We start from the raw sequence: 18,406 nt of genomic DNA on the forward strand, positions 1-18,406 counted from the left end.
GTGCAGGAAGTGACGTAGCTTACTGCCCCTCTACGTCGGGTACATGCTTCTATTTAATCATACATTTATATTTATTTATTTATTTATTTATTTATTTATTTATTTATTTATGGTTTAAATTGATTTACTTACTTATTGATTTATTCAGGGAATCACTTTTAATTGAAGGTTAAAAGTTCATGTAAATTAATGTTTTAACAAAGTTGTAACAAATGGTTATAAATTAATGGTTGATCATGATTTCTAGATTAGAGCCATTCATGTGTAAACACTGATATGACCACTTCCAGAGAAGGATCTGCACAGGATCAACTTATTAAGTATTTTATTATTATTATTATTATTATTATTGCTCGTTATTATCAAATAGAAAGGATGAATACCAGCCAGAGGTTTATTTATTTATTATTTAGTTATTAATGGTCAGAATGAGGTATTCAGGGTTTTATTTAAGGGGACCTGCTGCACAAACCTTCCCCAGTAACTAGTTAACGTCATAAGGCCGGGATCATAAATCTCTGACTAGCATTCAATAACATATTATTCCCAGCAGTGATTTCAGTTTAAGCAGATAGCATTATTATTTGATACATCATTCAACACTGTAGCTGCATTCACATAGACTGAATGTATGAACTACAGGACTTAATACATTGGTTGCATTAAACTGGCTTTAAGACTGTGATGGTATGATGTGTCTGTATTAAAGCTGCAGTAGGTAACTTTGACAAAAATAACTTTTTTTGTCATATTTGCTAAAATGTTCACTGTATCCTGACAGACTGTGGAAAACCTAGTTCCTCTGCTTGTTCTAGTGCTCCTAATGGCATTTGCAAGAATCCAGGAGGCCTGGATGAAAACAACCAATCAGAGCTGAGAAAGATATTAAAAAATAACGTTAGTTTAATGTTGAGTCTCATTCCCAGGGTCTCAAAGCATCTGTTTATATTTGATGAGACTCAACAATCAACTATCTTTCTTAGCTCTGATTGGTTTTCATTAAGGCCAGGTGGATTCCTGTACATGCCATTAGGAGCACTATAATGAGCCAGAGGAACCTGATACTGTACAACTTTTTCACAGATTATCTGTCTCATGTAACATCACTACTGTCAGGATATAGTGAAAGTTTCAGTAAATATGAAAAAAAGTTATTCACATAAAAGTTAACCTTACCTACTGCAGCTTTAATACAGACACATCATACCATCACAGTCTTAAAGCCAATTTAATGCAATCAATGTCTAACGTCCTGCAAGTTACTTTATACATTCAGTTACCTACTGCAGCTTTAACTATATTGACAGGATTTGTTGGCCAGTCCTTCTCGTGGTGACATGCAGTTAACATGAGGCATATTCTCACAATAAAAACAAGTTACACAAGACATCAAATATATTATTTAGAGGTTAAGATGTAACATATAAGCCTACCTGTCCTGGTGGGAGATAGAAGTTGGATTGGAAATTGATCTCTGCTGGGGACTGTACTGTTGTGTATTTTTGAAATATTTGTTTTGTTTTGTTTTTCAAAATGGCATTTTTTTAGGCATTCAGAATCTTCTTTTGAAGTCTTTTGAATTACATTTATTTATGTATTAATTTATTTATTTATTCATTCATTTATGTATATTGATGAATAGAACTCCAACAGGGGCATAATTATCAAAATCAACAAATTAAGGAAATATATTTGTCATGTTTGTTATAAGGCACAAGGTTGTATAACTAAATGAAAGTTTGCAGTTCCTTCCAAAGACTTACCTCATTCGTGAAATCATGACATATATGAATAGTCTTATAGTCTAAATAATAATAAATAATAGTAATTAAAAATAATATAATACGTTTTTGTATCATATATCTTTACTGATTTTGAACATCATCCCTTTTGTTACATAATTTAGGTCTCCCTTTAACCATATCCCCCCTCCCACCCACCCATAAACTCAGTGTACTGTGTGCAAAAATAATATAATACTGAATAATAACTCACATAGATTTGTGGATAGTAATATACAGAGTACACATATTCCCGCGGGGGAAAATCCCCATTTCTTAACCATAATTTTTATTTTAAGCTATAATTGTAGCTGCTGTCCGTTTTATTTTGGCTGTAAATCTGGAAAAAAAAAGCTGCTGTATGTTGCGGTGGTTTTCCAATGGATGGCGCCACTTTGACGTGTTTCTCTATAAGCAAACTATTCGCTCATTGCTGCGCTGAAGACAGTACACTGTTGCATGAGGGTGCTCTCATTATGCAAGCTGCAACGGGCCTATAAATAGAACAACAGTTAATTATGCAATCTGCAGTAGGTTTCTATATATCTTCACCAAACCGGTTCACAGATCCACCTTTTCTCTTAAACTTCTCTCCTGAAATCTCCCTGTATGCAGTGTGAGTTGACGGACAGCCATCAGAGGCGGTGCTCACAAGGAACAGACTGAACTTCTCTGACCGCATCCCGGTTGCCTTTAGAGGCTGTCGGAAATATTGTCTGACGATCACTACCAGCTCAGAGATGATCAATGTACACGGACACGAATTATGGGTGCAGAGGGAAAAAAATAAAGTAATCTTACTGTCATTTTGTGGTCTGTTTTAACAGATGTAATCGGTATCTAATAATGGAAACAAATATTAGGTAGCCTACTGTTAAAGTGAGAATTATCAATGATCCACTCTCCTGCTTATTAAAGTGGCCCATAAACAACATCCCAGAGGTTTATATAAAAATCAATTACATACAAGATCCCTATTCTCTTTTCTTCTTTCTTCAACAGGACATTTTGTGTTTTTATTTATTTAAGTAGAGCATAAACTATTAGTGTATCAACTAGTCAACAAACTAACAATAAGTAAATAAATTGCAGAATATTGTGATAATCTACTAAATGTTTGAGTCATTTTTTACTAAAAATGCTGAATATTTGCTTGATCCAACCTCTCAGGCAAATATTATTTATACACGTATCATATAAAATGTCATACATTTGGATTAGAGAAGTCTGACCGAACAAAACACCACATCTGGTGCCGTTGTGATGGGCACAGGTGACATTTCATAGACAACTAGATTAACCAATTACCCGAGAAAACCTATCCGAGAAGTTAATCAACAATGAAAGCACCACACCACGTGAAATCAGGACAGACTGTGATTCGACAGCCAGGAGCGCTATTTTCCGAGGGGCCCCTGAAGGCAGCATCAGTCTCCTGGATCCTGGGTGTGTGCAGTCAGTTCAACCTAGAGACTGAGAGAGGAAACACCAGGCAGGAACATCTCAGCGTGAGTCCAGCGGTGCCTGTCACCTGTCACCTTGTTTGAAAACTTCTTCTCCACCCCGACGGACCGAGAATGGGAAACTACCCGAGCTAGTTTCTGAAGAGGACACACATTCAGGGGGGGAACTGTGCTAAAAATTGCCAGGTTAGTTAATGCTAGCTCACCACAGCCTCCCGTTGACGTACTTAAGGCATCTTTTAGCTAACTACCCGCTGCTAGTCGCCGCTAGTTAACTCATTTGATATTTCTAAGTCATTTAACGTGGGTCAGCCTCGTTAGCACGCTAGCTTACGTTTCCCAATTGCATGCCATCGGTTAGCTCTGCAGATTGTCACTGCCCAGCTAGCCAGCTAGCGTTAGCAGTTGTTATAGCTAAAGGGGGTCAGTGTGTGGCTCGCTGATGCTGATCCTCGTCCAGTGTAATGTTAGGTTTGGTTACTAGATCATATTGAGCATGAGGGCGTGCTGCTCCGCGAGGCAGACCAGTATAAAGCGCCACTTTCGGGCTGTGTTTGAGTAACGTATCACACACTGAGTCGTGAACTTGAGCGTTTTCCCCTTATTGCTCATTGTTGTTGTGACACTAACGTGTGAAACGGTGGTTTCCTGTTTTTCGCCGGTCCAGGTTGAGCCTTCGGACGCGCCATTTACCTCCCAGAGCAGGAACAGGAGCCCGGTGGAGATGCAGACCTTCCTGAAAGGCCGGAGAGTCGGCTACTGGCTCAGCGAGAAGAAGATGAAGAAGCTGAATTTTCAGGCCTTTGCTGATTTGTGCAGGTATGTGGCTACAACGGCGAGTGATTGTAGAGCATCTGACAGGAACATGCTTGACACAACTTTCACATAGCGGGGCCCTGCATCATTAACTATTTATGTCACAGTGAATTGAAAGGTGTGCTGACACTGCACTTCCTCTTAATGACTCAAAAGAGGCTGATTATCATCTCCTCTTGCACTCTCAGTTTTCTACAGCCCATTTGCAGTTTTCATTTGAACTTTTGCAAGGATGATGTGTATGCATCCCCCAATTGCAAGGTGGCACTAGCAAAGTTCAGGGTAGTGCAGTAGGTTTTGTTTGTCGTGGAGGTAATGGGTGTTCATAGTGGCCTTAGGTGCACGTATAACAGGACAAACAGCAAAAATGGTCCTTGTATTTAGTTAACTGGCCCGAAGCAGGAAAGACAGATTTCTGTGTGTTGAAAAAAATGAATCTCTGCCCTGTTGACAGATCTAAATCAGAATATGTTGTCTTGTTTTGCACATATTTTTTGTTACAGTATCTTTTATTGATTGCAATTGGACAGAATGTGATATCCCATCGACCAGACGTGAGACTTTTTTTTCTAGTTGTGAAAAGTTTTATTATCTACAAAAAGAGACGTATCCGTCCAAATGCAAAGTCATAACATGAATTTGGTCAAGGGTGTATTTCCACTCTAGCAAGGATGTGTTTTGATTGTCCAGCCTTGAGAGGGGTGAGTGTTGTATGTATGTTCTCTTCTTGTAGCTTATCCATCAGCAGCCAAGTAAAATGTTATATAATGTATTATAAAGATTGGCATGGATGTTATCAGCAGATATGACTTCAGGGGAGAAGTGAACTCTCTCCCTCACTGATTCAGAATAGCTGCTATACAGAATACTGGATTGGAGAATGGCTCCAAGGTATGGCAGCAGCCCTTATCATATCTCATTGCAACATTGCCTCTCTGTCTGTGCCGTGTGAGGCCTGCAGTTATCCTAAAAACACAAACGATGGCAGCGGTCAACAGTGAGAGAGAATGGAGGACACTTTAGAGCAGTAATGAACTCTGACAACGTAACGTGTTGTTAGTGTGCAGGCAATTGTTTTTAATCTGTTTCACCTTTTTCAAGAGAGTTGTTGCCTCACAAACTGACCTGGTTGAGCCAGCACAGATTATCACTGTAATCCACAAAACATTTTTAATCTCTTCATAAACCTCCTAGTAACGTCCCTCCCTCCTTGCATCCTGCCTACCCCCTTCTTCCTTCAGAGGGGGGGAAGGAGTTGCAGAGTGTTAAGAAGTGGTGTTTGTGACACAAGATCAAGTCACATTAATAGCTTTTATACAAGACAATAAGAGATAGCAGCACATTCATATGAGCAAGAGGCACAAATTGAAAGTTGATGTATCATGTGTGCGGTCACAGCATGACTACTTTTCCCCAGCCAGTTATTGAAACTTGTCCTCTAGGTTCTCCTTTTCCTGACATATTTCCCCAGTCTTATACACTACATAACTACTTAGAAAGCAAAGTCATCTTCAAGAAGAAGACAAAGATTAAACCAAGATAACCTCCCTATGTTTGTGTCCTGTATATAGACTGGCGACACTGTTTTTGAAGGCTTTTTACCTCTCCAAGGGTGTGTCAGGTATTTGTAAACTGTTGCCGGACCTGCTGTTGTGGATTAGTTGCACCTTTATTACCAAACCGTAAGACAGACAAACTTTTTTTTTTTAAATTAAGGAATTGTTTTCTTTGGCAAAATGGCATTCATGCACCTTGATTTTACTTTACCGATGGGTATGTTTAGGTTTTTGACTATCTGTATATGTAGGCTGTATTATCAAAGATAAACCAAATGTTTCATACTCTAATAGTGACTGACCAGGTTTTCTTATTCTCATCATGTGGCATGCAGCTGACATTGTGAGTGCTTCAGTGTGGAGTCTGCCCTGTCTCGTGCAGCTGGACTTAAGGGATTCCTGCTGTCAGAGCCACTTGGGTTTATGTTTGTGTCCCATAAGCTTGCGCAGCAATTTAGAGGCTTCCTTCTGACTCATATACCTGATTTAGAAAAATGCAATGCCCTTGAGAACTACCAGGCTGAGCGTCATTGTATAATATGAAAATATTGTCACTTAGTCCTGTCAAGGCAAGGCCACTGCACTCTAGGACAACAAGTCTGATGAGATTACACTGAGCTACACTCACAATGCTTGTAGGTAGTCTTTCACCCAAATGATATAATTTACTGCAGTGACGAGAAGACTGTGATATTTAAAACCTGTGACGAGTATCACTTTAAAACTCATTAACATGTAAAGAAGGGATTGTTGAGTTTAAGGTACAGACAGAGCAAAGGTCAGGTTGCCCAAACAGGTAAAACAGCTTCATCTGGTTGACCTATTTTATCTCATACTTTGTTTGATGTCTGTCTGTTTTTAAAATTGATCACTATAGTTCCTTGTATTGATCATCAGTCACTCCTTAAACAAATATTCACCCTACTCTTATCATTTTGCTTCATCCAAGAGTCAACACAATCTCAAATACACCCACTTGTAAACTCTGCAGTAGTCACATATATGGTGTACCATAAATACCAAACTTTAGGCTTAGAGTTTATGGATATATGAGACTGTGTGTTAGTGAGATATGGTGTAATAAAACTGCTTTCCATTACACCTCCATGATCTTGTGTGTTAAGCCTATTCAGCAAGTTCTGACCTTCTGCTTCTCTGGTTGGTCTTCTCCATCTAATTCATTCGGCTGGCTGTGTAACAATATAGGAGAGCAGACGATCTCCATATCTGAGATGGGACGAAACTAAAGGCCCCATTCGCACCACATGAAACGCGCCAGCTGCAGTATTAAATATCCACATTGTTGTGAAGCAGTGAATGGCTGCAAGGCTGTTACCATGGGGCTGTAATCTCAAAAACAACTGGGCTGGACAGGCGGAGTTGGTGGTAGCACTGAACTGGTTTTGTCCCCATCGTAAATTTCCCCTAATAGATTATGTGTTGTTTTGGCCATTGAAGTTTTACTTCTTATTACTGGCTGAATCCCATTGACTGATTTGTGTATTTGAGCAAGACACAACATTTGTCAAGCTGGTTTCCCCAGAAATGTGCTGGTGTCTACTTTCTTGTTTGGGCAGTTGGCAGTTGTTTTTTTTCCTTAGTGGTGGGGTTAGGATTTATCAAGCATGTTTAAACATGTGTGGGACACCCTCTGTGTCTTTGACATATTTCTAGAAAGAATCTTAAGAAAGGGAATAAGGAGAAAAACAAGAAAGAAAGAGAAGTCACCTCACATCAGTTGCATGAATAAAACTGTGAACTGTCAGATGAGGAGAAGAGCTGTGTCCAAGTTCCTCATGTGCACAGTTTAGTGGTGCACCATGGTTTGATAGTCACCTCTACCAGCAACTCCACTCTTATAGTGGTCTGCTGGTTGCTAAGCAACCATTTTTTATCCTAAGACTAGTATTTTTGTGCTGTTACTGAGAAGTAGAATATTCTCCAGCTCTCTGATGGGATATTTATATTTTTGGTCACAATGGTCCTACTTTACTGCTATCAGACAAATTTACTGAATAATTCAGGTTCATTTTTCATTTATTTTTGCCATGTATGCACCACGGGGCAAGATCATTTTTCAGTAGCTCATGTCTGTTACTGTCCATAGACTCGGACAGTAACAGGTTGAAGACCTCTTTTAGTTTCAGTTATGAAGAGGAACTGTTTTGACGTACATTTACATAAAGAGTAAAATGAACCTTGACAGTGAGGCAAAAAACCCCCAAACATTCATAACAACAAAGTAAAAAAAAAACATTAGTAAGAGTGTGTGTTATTGTAAATTTCACTATGCAAGTGAAATATTTCTGTTGCATTAGCTGTGTGTTAAATTTCTTAAGTCTGCGGGATTCCTTCAACTCTTTGAGCCTACATACCTGAGACTATTGTTTCAGGAAACTGAAGAGAGCAGACATCCTCACCTACCTGACACACATTTATAATAATGTCTTGCTCTCTATAGCTTTGAGGTATCATATAACACAACTGATCACTTTTTATTTATTTGTGGTAAAATTACTGACTGTTATTTTTGTCTTCTTCTTTAGGAAAAGAGGAATAGAAGTTGTTCAGGTAAGTGGTATTTTTCTTTTGTCTGATAGTTGTTTTTTTTTGCTGTTGTAATGAGACAAAATTGAGCAGTCAGTCATTGTTGTAGTTGAGAAATCATAAATGTGTATCCCTGTCAAGAAAGGGATGTCCTGAAGAAGAGTTGAAACCAAACTATTTACTGTGTATACATTTTCTTATATTTCTATTGTAAACTACTGTGAGCTTGTTACCTCCTACATTTCTGATGTAGTTCCTTCACAGTCTTACCCATTTCAGTGTGTAAGCATCCTCAGTCGCAGTCTACCAGACCAGGCCATGTTCATTGTTGATGATGTCATGATATTTCGACACCTGGCCTCAACTCTGTTAACTCTCTCATATGTCAGAGGAATCTTACTGGAGCAGTGGCTGCTCATTCTGTGTATGTGTGAGTGTCTGTCTGGTCGAAACATTCAAAAGCTTGGTAGCGGTGGAATTTATCACAGTATCAGACACCAGTCACCTGCACAACAAGAGGGTTAGGCCTACAGTTCTGTACAGATTACTAATTACAGTCACTTTGAGGTGTTCACTGTAATGTGGATGTGTCAAAAGAAATAATGGTATATCTCCAATGATTACTTGAGTCTAGTAAAGGATAGGTCCCCAGTTACTGTAGGTTCAGTGAAATGGAGGCCCCAGGGAAGTAAAAGCTTCTGTCATTAATGGATATTGCCCAGTAAACTACGTTGAGTAAGTAAACACGGCGCATACAGCAGCATAGTAGCGATTGTTAGTAAGTCCTGGGAGCTCAGTTTAAGTGCTTTCTGCAATTGAGGAGCAAATTATCCCGCTTTTTCTCTCAGTCTCTTATTCTGTTTTTTCTTTTTTTAATGCTGTCTCTTGTCTTCTTGGGGGGTTCTTTTTTTTTTCTCCTCACTTTGAGGTTATTTTTTTCCTCTCACTGTGCTGACGATATCAGCACACCCAGAAAGAGCCCTGTCCTGGGAATAGTCCCAAAGTAAGCAGGGCTTTGTTTCCCACTGTGCATTCAGACCCTCCAGGGAGACAACATATCCTCACAGGCCCTCGGCTCACGGTACCCAGGGACGTCAACAGCCCTCTGGCCTTCCCCGTTTCTCTGTTCTCAGGACTACCTGTTTTCGATTTTCCTCCTTCAAATGAGCATAACCTCAATTTATTTTTAGCTCTCATTGCTAGTTGAGAAAGCTCAGTTTGTTCAGACACCCAGAGGTTTTTTTTTTTTTCCAAATTCATATCAGTGACTCGGCTGCCCGAGATGCACCCAATGCCAGTCAGTGCATGTAATGTCAATGGCCGCAACACAAGCGAAGATAATGGTAGCCATTGTAATGCCTTGGCCTTGTTATACAAGCCTGTGTACAAAGCTTTCTTCTCCTATTGCACGAGTGAATTCTGAGTGCAGCAACCTTAGACATTCCCTCATTTCACAATCAGTCTTGCAATTTCTAATGCCAGATTATGTACTTGAAGCCATGTTATTCCTTTATATTTTCTCCTGTGTGTCTTGTCCTTTTAAATTCCTCTAGTTATTTTTACATTATTTTAAGCCCAAATGTACTGAAGCAAGATATATGTCTGCATTGAGACAATAAAGTACAAGAATGAATGAAAGAAATAATCCTCACAAAGAAGAGTAATGTTTTGTTAGAAACAAAGATAACAAGAGTGATGGGGAGAGATGGTAGTAAAGGGAGGTCATGGACAGGGTGCAGGAAGCGGTGGTATATTACACAGACATTCAGCCCCAAAACTTGTCTGGCACTACAATAGCGTTACAATTTAATTTATGTTTTATTACAGATAACATGTTCATCTTGAGTGTTGTTTATGTTTTATTCATTTGGGGTTTTTAAGCTTTATGGGTGTGTGTGAGTGTTGCTGTTACGATATCTAGTCCGTTTAACCTTCTCTAGAAGGCTGAAGTAGAACATAGCTGCAGATTTATCTATTGCAGCCAGATCACCTGACCTTGTCCCTGTGGTCTGACAGACCTCATCCTCGTGAAAACAACTCAATCTTGGAAATCCAAGGATTAATGAATTCAAGGCTTTTTCTTGCGGAATATATCTGTGGGTATATCTTGTTTGTCTATAACTGTAACAGTCTGAAGATGTCACCTCGGGATATTTTGGATATTGTGTTGTGTATTTTTCATCTTTTCTGACATTGTTTTAGATCAAATGATTAAATAATTAATCAAGAAACTAATCAGCAGATTAATCGATAATTAAAATAATTTAGTTTACAACCGTCTTATTGAAATGACGTAAGGATATTTCGCATTGCATTTGCACCTCGCAATATATGGTCTTTGCCACAAGAGGTTGGATCCTCCAGGGGTTGAGCAATGGTTATGACATAGCCCTGTGTGAACAGATCTTTGCTAAATCTGGCAGCCCCAGGGAGTTAATTTTATATTTCCATTTCTAGTGTGGGAAAACTATCTACATGTATACCCATCAAGACTGAACTGAAAAAGAACATTAAGTTTGTTTGTTTACTCCTTTAGCCTCTAGCTTCTTTCCAATGTAGCTCAACCCATTATCATGCTCGCCTCTTGTATACTTTTCACCCCTCCATCCTTCCTTTTCCTCCTCCTAGAGATTTTGCACCATCTCATCAATACTGACCCCTTAGTCCTGAGCTCATGAGAGCCATCCTCTCAGTGCTCCGTACATTAGCCTGTCTGTATCGCAGAGCTGATGAGATTAACTCACCAGGCTTGGCCTCGAGGAAGCCAATATTCCCTCTCAGAGAGAGAACCCACCACAGCAAATGGCCTTCATTTGAATGAGCTGTCCAGGGAAGGTTATTGAATTACCGTTTTTATTATATGGTAAGTGCTTAGGAATTTAAAGTTAATATCCGGAATGCTACTGTATCTCACCTACATATTGAATTTGTGGAGGCTGACAAACAAGAGATTGTTTTTAGATGGTATTTATTGGTCCTCCAGTGTACCACGATCCAAAGAAAGCTGATTGATGGCCCTTATTTGTAATAGTTACATTAGCCAAGATGAAGCATAAAACTATAAATCTGCAGAGAGCTTCATTGGGTAAGCGTGCAAGTCATTATGTGTGTATTTTGCTAAATTATATTTAGATTTTTGTACACTTGTTTTTATTAGTTTGACAAATTTTCTCAAGTGCTGTAAGACGTGTGTGGGGGTTGTTGTTTTAGGAGTCTTGTGTTCAAGCTGGAGATGATGATGATGATGATGATGAATAAGATATTCACCAGTTTGACCAAGTGACTCATTTATCTCCCTCCCTTAGCCATTCTCAGTAGACCTGGTAGAGGTATGTAGTCTCTTTCTGAAGTAGGCCTTGATGTATCCGCCTGCCAAAAGTATCTTTAGAAATGTTGTTTTGGCTGCCTGACAAGTCACTTTAGTCACACACATTTATTAATGGTTAATCCAAAAGTATAGCCAATAAAATGTGTATTAATATATTAATTGATAAAAGCTGAGAGACATTTGCTTCCAGTGTACAACGGTAAGGACTCCAGTGATGCTGAGGAGCCTAATGAGCTCCCAGTTTGACCCTCCGTTTGGTCTTTGGCTGTAGATTTACTCTGGTACTTCATGTGAAGTGTGGCTGACAGCCATGGTTTGTCTCAGACACATATGTTCCTCTTACATTAGGGCTTCAACTGACACACAGCATACAAAATAAATCATTCATCACAGGTCTGTCGGCGCTCTGCACACAGTCTCTCTCTGGGCAAGCCTGACAACAAAGTGAAAAGCCAGGTGAGATTAGATCCAGCTGAGGGCAACTATAAAGAGACATCCAAAGGATGAAACAGCCCCATGGCCAGATGTTGCCAGGCACAGAGACAAATAACTGCTCCAAACAGTTGTACATACAGTTTGTGTTCACCATAATTATACACAATTATGTTGAAAACTGAAGTATACATATGAGCTCTGTCCCTGCTGTTTGCTCTAAATCACAGTTCTTAGAGCTCCCTGGGGTATAGCTTGGGCTCACTGTGGAGTGGAGCTACATCAAAGCTGAAAATATATTGGCCCTGACCCACCCTCTCCCTCCAGGATCCAGCCAGTGTGCTTTCTATGCTGTCCATCACTACCATGGCCCACCGCTAGCACTCAGTCCCAGAGGGACTTGCGAAGACGTCAGCTGACATTTCTGCTTTTAGCATTTAGCAGGACATCAGTGACTTTACTGCTGGGTTTTTGGATGAGCTCTAAAGCAGGGTCATTCTGTCTACGCACAGGGAGAGGAGAGCTTCATCCTCTGTGATGTGTCTTTGCCAGTGGGTGTTGACCCCCATGATGTAGAATCCTGTTTTTGTGGAGGGGCCAGGCTGTGGATGGGCCCTCTGTGTTGTGTAAGCAAGAGATTAAAAGCCATGCCTCAGTGGAGTACAGACAAATTCCCTTTAACCGGGCCCTGTCACACTGACACTGCTAGCTAGACAGAAAACGAGAGCGACCGCTTCAGTTTTTACCAACCTGCTGTACCTCCTGTCACCACTAAACCTCATAGTAGTTTATACACAGATGACAACACATTTTATGAGTGTTGACTTACCAACACAGTGTGGTCATTGCAGCATGATTTTGTGTTTTACACATCTGCCATATGTTCACACCTCTGTGTCTACTACAGCATCCTGATAAACCAGCTGGACTGCTGAGACACTGAGTCACCAAAACCTCTGCAGTTTGTTTTCAAATCGGGGCTGTTTCTTTAATTTTATTCACTCATTGCCCTGTATACATTTTTGCTGCTCAAAAGTATGGACTCAAAAGTATGTTACTGTTGAGCTGAAGGGCGTGTTTCTACAGGCAGGAGGAATGGAGCGAGGAGGAGAAAGAGATCCAGCAGTGTTAAGATGGGCAGAGAAAGACATGCTGTGTTGATGTGTCATAATGAGCTCTTAAGAGAATACAGCTTGACTTGAAAACTAGAGGGTGTATAGTCATTTCTCTGCGTGTTGTCATTTTTCTACACAGACTATATGATGTGTAGTATAGTTTGTGCCTGCTCGACATAGACAAGCCCATATTCCTTGCCGTTGCGCATGAGAACAATGAACAAACCTCTGTAAAAACAAGGTCTTACCTTGGACATTTTGTTCTTCCTGATGAAACTAGTGTAAAGAACATGGTATCTTAATCTTCTGTTATTTAAAAGATTTAACACTCACTCAATTGACTTTTCAGGGCAGGACCAAGGGTACCCTAATTAGTCATCTATCTGTCACACCTCTCACAATCATTAACCAGGTAATGTTGGCTTTGACTGTAGCCAACCCTAAACCAACTGAAACCCAGAACAGTTTTACAGTTCTCGCATTGATCCACACCAGTGTGACTAAGGTGTGTTCACTCTCGGTTTGCGTACTGTCTGGACAGCACAAAGACAGTGGTGGGGTCCTCCCAGCTCTGGCTTATTTAAACAGGTGTAGCTGAATTGTCTTTTGTCTGTAATAATCAGGTGATCTCTATACACTGATTATTTGCTAATGAGTTACTGTACGAGTGCATTACACAATAGCAGCACTGCAACTAGTTGAGACTGCCCTCTCAGTACAGTTTTAATGTTTAATGTTGTACTGTTTATTTATTATTATTATTATTATTATTATTATTATTATTAATAATGATAATAAATGATTTGTGTTTGCCTTAGTATAATAAGATCGATTTAGACTGCCACAATTGTATTACTGCGGTTACAAAGCACATAACCTAGAGTGTAGCCAGAGATTTCAGATCATTAGTTTCAAAATCTCCAAATATACTTTTACTCCTTTGGCCTTTTTCAGTAATTATTAAGCCAAGCCACATATTGAAGGCTGCTTTTTATCTGTCTTTCTGACTGCCTGTCTGTCTCTCTGACTGTCTGTCTGTCCTTCTTTCACACAATACTGCCCCTAAACTTAGAAGTTCCTTTGTTATGTAGCAACAAAAAAGCAGGAAAAACAAGTAGTCACAGCTCCAAACACCCTTGCATTTTCTAACCTTAAAGGTTGTCCCTCTCACACAAACCTAACTCGAATCCCTTTGTTACAACAAGCTGGATACATTCAGCCAGAATGGAGGCTTTTTTTGTAAACTGGACTCTACTCCACATTGCTTGCTAAAGCTTAGCATCTCTTCTCTATCTCTTGTAGTGTGTGTGTGTGTGTGTGTGTGCGTGCGTGCGTGCGTGCGTGCGTGTGCGTGTGTGTGTGTGTGCGCGCACTGACCCACATAAGTCTTATCACACTTGGAGAGCTGCTTTGACTACTTGTGAATTACTTGGCCAGTGCAGTCAGTCTTTCAGCTGCGGTAAACTTCAAACGAATGCTAATTTGGCGTTTTCTCAGAGTCTGTCAAATATGTTCAGGGAGACTGGAGGTCTGGCCAGAGGTAGAGAGTTACTCATAGTAAAAAAAGATGACACTAGAAATAAATCCTGATGGTGTAATTCAAAACAAATACAACATAAACTCTGGCTGCACCAAAGTTACAGCTATAAATAAAAGGGAAAGAAGAACATTTAGAATCAGCGCTGATCCTGATTTATAACCAAAAAAAATCTGAAAACAAAATATACGTTTATTTTTTAGAGCAGACTTGCTCAAGAGGTGTGATGGAGAGATTAGTCCTTTCCATCAACAGATATGGAGTATAAATGAGGAGGACAATGGCAGACTGGTGAAATCCCAAAATGAGAGGTCCCTTTCATAAAGGTACCCTTACATCCATCATGTTCAAAAAAGCAATCAATGACACCTTGATGGCACTAGTTGCTTTGGATAACAAGGCCAGTGCAGCCATGGTTCTCATACATATGATATATTCTGTACATCCTAGACGTTATCACCAGTACTGCCTCCTACCTAGGCTGCCTGGTCAGTACACTGGTGCATGTACAAGTAAGTTTATAATGAAGCAATGCATATGATAAATTTCCCTCTTGCATTGTTTTCAGCATGCAAATACAATGACAAGGTGTGACTAACGGGCAATGAAAAAGTCAAACAATTGGCCTTAAAATCCCAAATAAAAAACAGAATTTATAAGACTGTATTAACTAACTGCAGGCAATAGTACTTTGGGGGCAATAAAGGAGACCGGGTGGAAGTTTTGCACGTTCTCAGCAGAGGTCTGAACCAATTAGTGTACTATAGTAGTAGTGTACTGTTGGCTTTACTGTTGTGTAGTTGCAACACTGACATTGTTTTGAATGAATCAAACAAACACTATATCCCTCCAGGTAATAGAGGTACTAATGAGTAATGAAGTAATAGATGGAATTACAGGACAATATAACTTTATATATATAACTATAACATTATTTTCTATTGATTATTAAGAATTATTATAGAATTAATTTATTTTATTTTTTATTTTTTTTAGAATAACTTCTATCACTGCAGTTTTATAAATGCAGTAAGTAACAAAAGGCAATACAGCTAAGAAACATGGGTTTTCATTGATGACAGCTGAGGTTAACCATTTCTAAATGTGATAAATGAACACTTGAGTGTTGAGTGATGGTCCTTTTTGCAGCATAACCCTTGACCCATGGCTGTCATTCTCTCCTTAGCTGGACCTCAGCCAGCCTCTGGAGGAGCAGGGTCCACTGGACGTGATCATCCACAAACTGACTGACCTCATCCTGGAGGCTGACCAGAATGATTCACAGGCTGTGCTGCTGGTGCAAAGAGTACAGGTATGAATCTTTGGCTTCATTTGTTATATAAAGGATTCATATGTGATAAGAAGAATACAAGTAGAGAGGTCTGGAGAAGTGTGGCAAATTAAATTAATGATTTCCACTTTTTAAAAAACTTTATGTATCATTTGAAAACAATATTCATAACCCCTTAAACATACCACAAACATCTAACCCATATATGACCGTGTTTATTATTAACTTTGGGGACAGTATGTGTGACAAAATAACCTGAACTTACTAGCTTTTTATGAGCTCTGGATAGTGTTGTCTGTAGCACAGCAGCATTTAAGAATGACAGAAATGTACGTTTACATGTAAATGTCCCTGTTTAAGAATCTCACACAGGCCAGAGGACCTTAATCTTAGCTCCAGATAACATAAAGGACATAAGCAGCTATATTTGAACATTTGGTGACTCGTAAAACCTCAATGCTGTCACTGAAAGTAATTTAAGTTTTTCTTGTTCCTCCTGAAGTGAGAAAAATCTCACATGGACAGCAGGTCACAGCTCCAAATGTGGCACTGTGAACACACTTCAGAAGGTGTGTGTGTGTGGTGTGGTGGGTGTGTGCAGTGTGTGCGGTGTGTGTGTGTGTGTCATTGTATTCATTAAATCTGGCAATGTTATACATGGTGTGAAAATTAATTAATTTTTCCACCAGCTCCCACTCTCTGTCTTTTGCTCATGCTATTTATCTATCTCGATCTCTCTGTGTGAACTCACTCAGAGGAGCTGTAATCATGATCAACATCACGCAATTCTATCAACATGTTCCTGACTGCTCATTTAGAAAAGACAAACAGGATGTCTGTGTGGAGCAATCACTTAAACAGTACAACCTTAATATTAATTTTAACATTTGCACAAAGTTATGCTACTGGGTCACACTAAAGGGACCCAAATCAGATTTTTTTTGCTCAGGTTTTTTCGTGACCATGTGAACAGAATCACATGGAATCTCATCTTTTCAGTTCACACAGACATTTTTTTTGTAATGTGAGCTCATGTCAGAGTATCAGAATTTATGTGACTTTTATGTCACTCATGACCTACGTTAATCATCTGGGTCACTTCAGGATTGTGACCTGTTCACACTGGAATCTGATATTGGCCACATTTAACATGTCATGTAAACAGCCAAACAAAACAAAAACAGATCTGAGCGATAAATCAGAATTGAGCACCAAGGCTTACAGTGTGAACGTAGCCTCAGAGCCTCACCTCACATTTTTATAGTAAAAAATGCCAACAACAGTTTCCAGCTGTTCAAGATGTGCTTTTGCAGCTTTTTTTCTGTTTACCATTTAAGCACCCGTTGTGTCTTGATCCTCACTCTCTATCTACTGTGAACATTACATCTTTAAAGGCTGTCTCCCTGTATCATTAATAAAACGAGCCCAAACCACCTGGACAGGTTTTTCTCTGTGCAGAGGAACGGTGGTTTTAGTCCAACATTGTCATCCTTTCACTCACCAACTAAAGCTTGTGACTGTAGATGAACGTTGGATCATGTTTTAGCTCGAAAATAACAGCTCAGCTTTTGTGGTTCAGTCCCATCTGTACCTCTTTCTGTTCTGGCTATTTACCTGAACACAGCTGTCATCTGTGTTTACATTTTAGTTGAAATATTGGCACATCTCTAGTATGACACAGCTGTGTGTCATTTGTGTGGTAAAGGAAATAAGCTTTCCTCTCTAAAATAGCTCTTTATTTAAAATAAAATGTCGCGCTGGGATGCCCTCTGGTGATTCAGTGGCCTGAGGTGTGAGCCGTGTGCACAGCAGAGATAATGATAATAATGGTTATTTGAAGTAATATGTGTAGGAGGCTGTGGTTTAAGGAAGTAAAATAGTATAATGACCTTTTATCTTTTATCAGCATCGTCAGCTACCTAAAAAATTTAATAAATTAAACGGAAATGTCAGTTATGCCATATACCAGTAATCTGAAAGGCAAAATTGCAATTATATACAGTAATTAACATTTATAAACACTTGTGGATGTAGTTTTTTGTCTGGCTTGCTGCTATATAGTTGTACTTTGCTTCAAACATAAATTAAGTTTCTAGTCCAGTGGGCTTCTGTTTGATTGACAGCTGATGTTACTCGAGCTGATGTGGTAAATCACTCCCATCTCAAGTGCTAGAAATTATGTTACACTTTAAGTTTGATGCCTGTGGTGTCACAGACATGGCTTCCAGCTAGTAGCACAGATTAGATCCTCTGCTGACCTTTTTTCTTTTTTACTTTGAACTGCCTTTTTTTTCCCTATGGAAAGAGATTTGCTTGGAAAAGCGAACAGAAAATGTGCAGCCCTGACACCCACTCTTTTACACCCACACTGACATACGACTGGCTCTTTTCCTCTCCAACACCTGCTAGCCAGTGCTCATCTCCCTCTCACCTCCCCCTCTTGTCTGTGTTTAAATGCATTTCTTCTTCCGAGACGCAGACTTCAGCAAGTGACAGTCCTTATCAGCAGTGTTCCTCTAAACTCCTGGAAGATTAATTTG

The 18,406-nt window shown here is 39.5% G+C and overlaps 1 protein-coding gene across 1 annotated transcript in view; it reads left to right on the top strand.

Moving 5' to 3' along the window:
* The first annotated feature begins 3,208 nt into the window (after nt 1-3,208).
* Nucleotides 3,209-18,406, top strand: part of itpk1b (inositol-tetrakisphosphate 1-kinase b) — a 29,217-nt gene continuing 14,019 nt past the window's right edge. The window contains exons 1-4 of the mRNA XM_051389129.1: nt 3,209-3,430; nt 3,912-4,063; nt 8,163-8,187; nt 15,762-15,887. Of these exons, the coding sequence (XP_051245089.1) occupies nt 3,969-4,063; nt 8,163-8,187; nt 15,762-15,887 (246 nt within the window). The 5' untranslated portion in view covers nt 3,209-3,430; nt 3,912-3,968. The remainder of the gene's footprint in view (nt 3,431-3,911; nt 4,064-8,162; nt 8,188-15,761; nt 15,888-18,406) is intronic.

Source organism: Dicentrarchus labrax, unplaced genomic scaffold, assembly GCF_905237075.1.
Source record: "Dicentrarchus labrax unplaced genomic scaffold, dlabrax2021, whole genome shotgun sequence".
Taxonomy (NCBI): Eukaryota; Metazoa; Chordata; class Actinopteri; family Moronidae; genus Dicentrarchus; species Dicentrarchus labrax.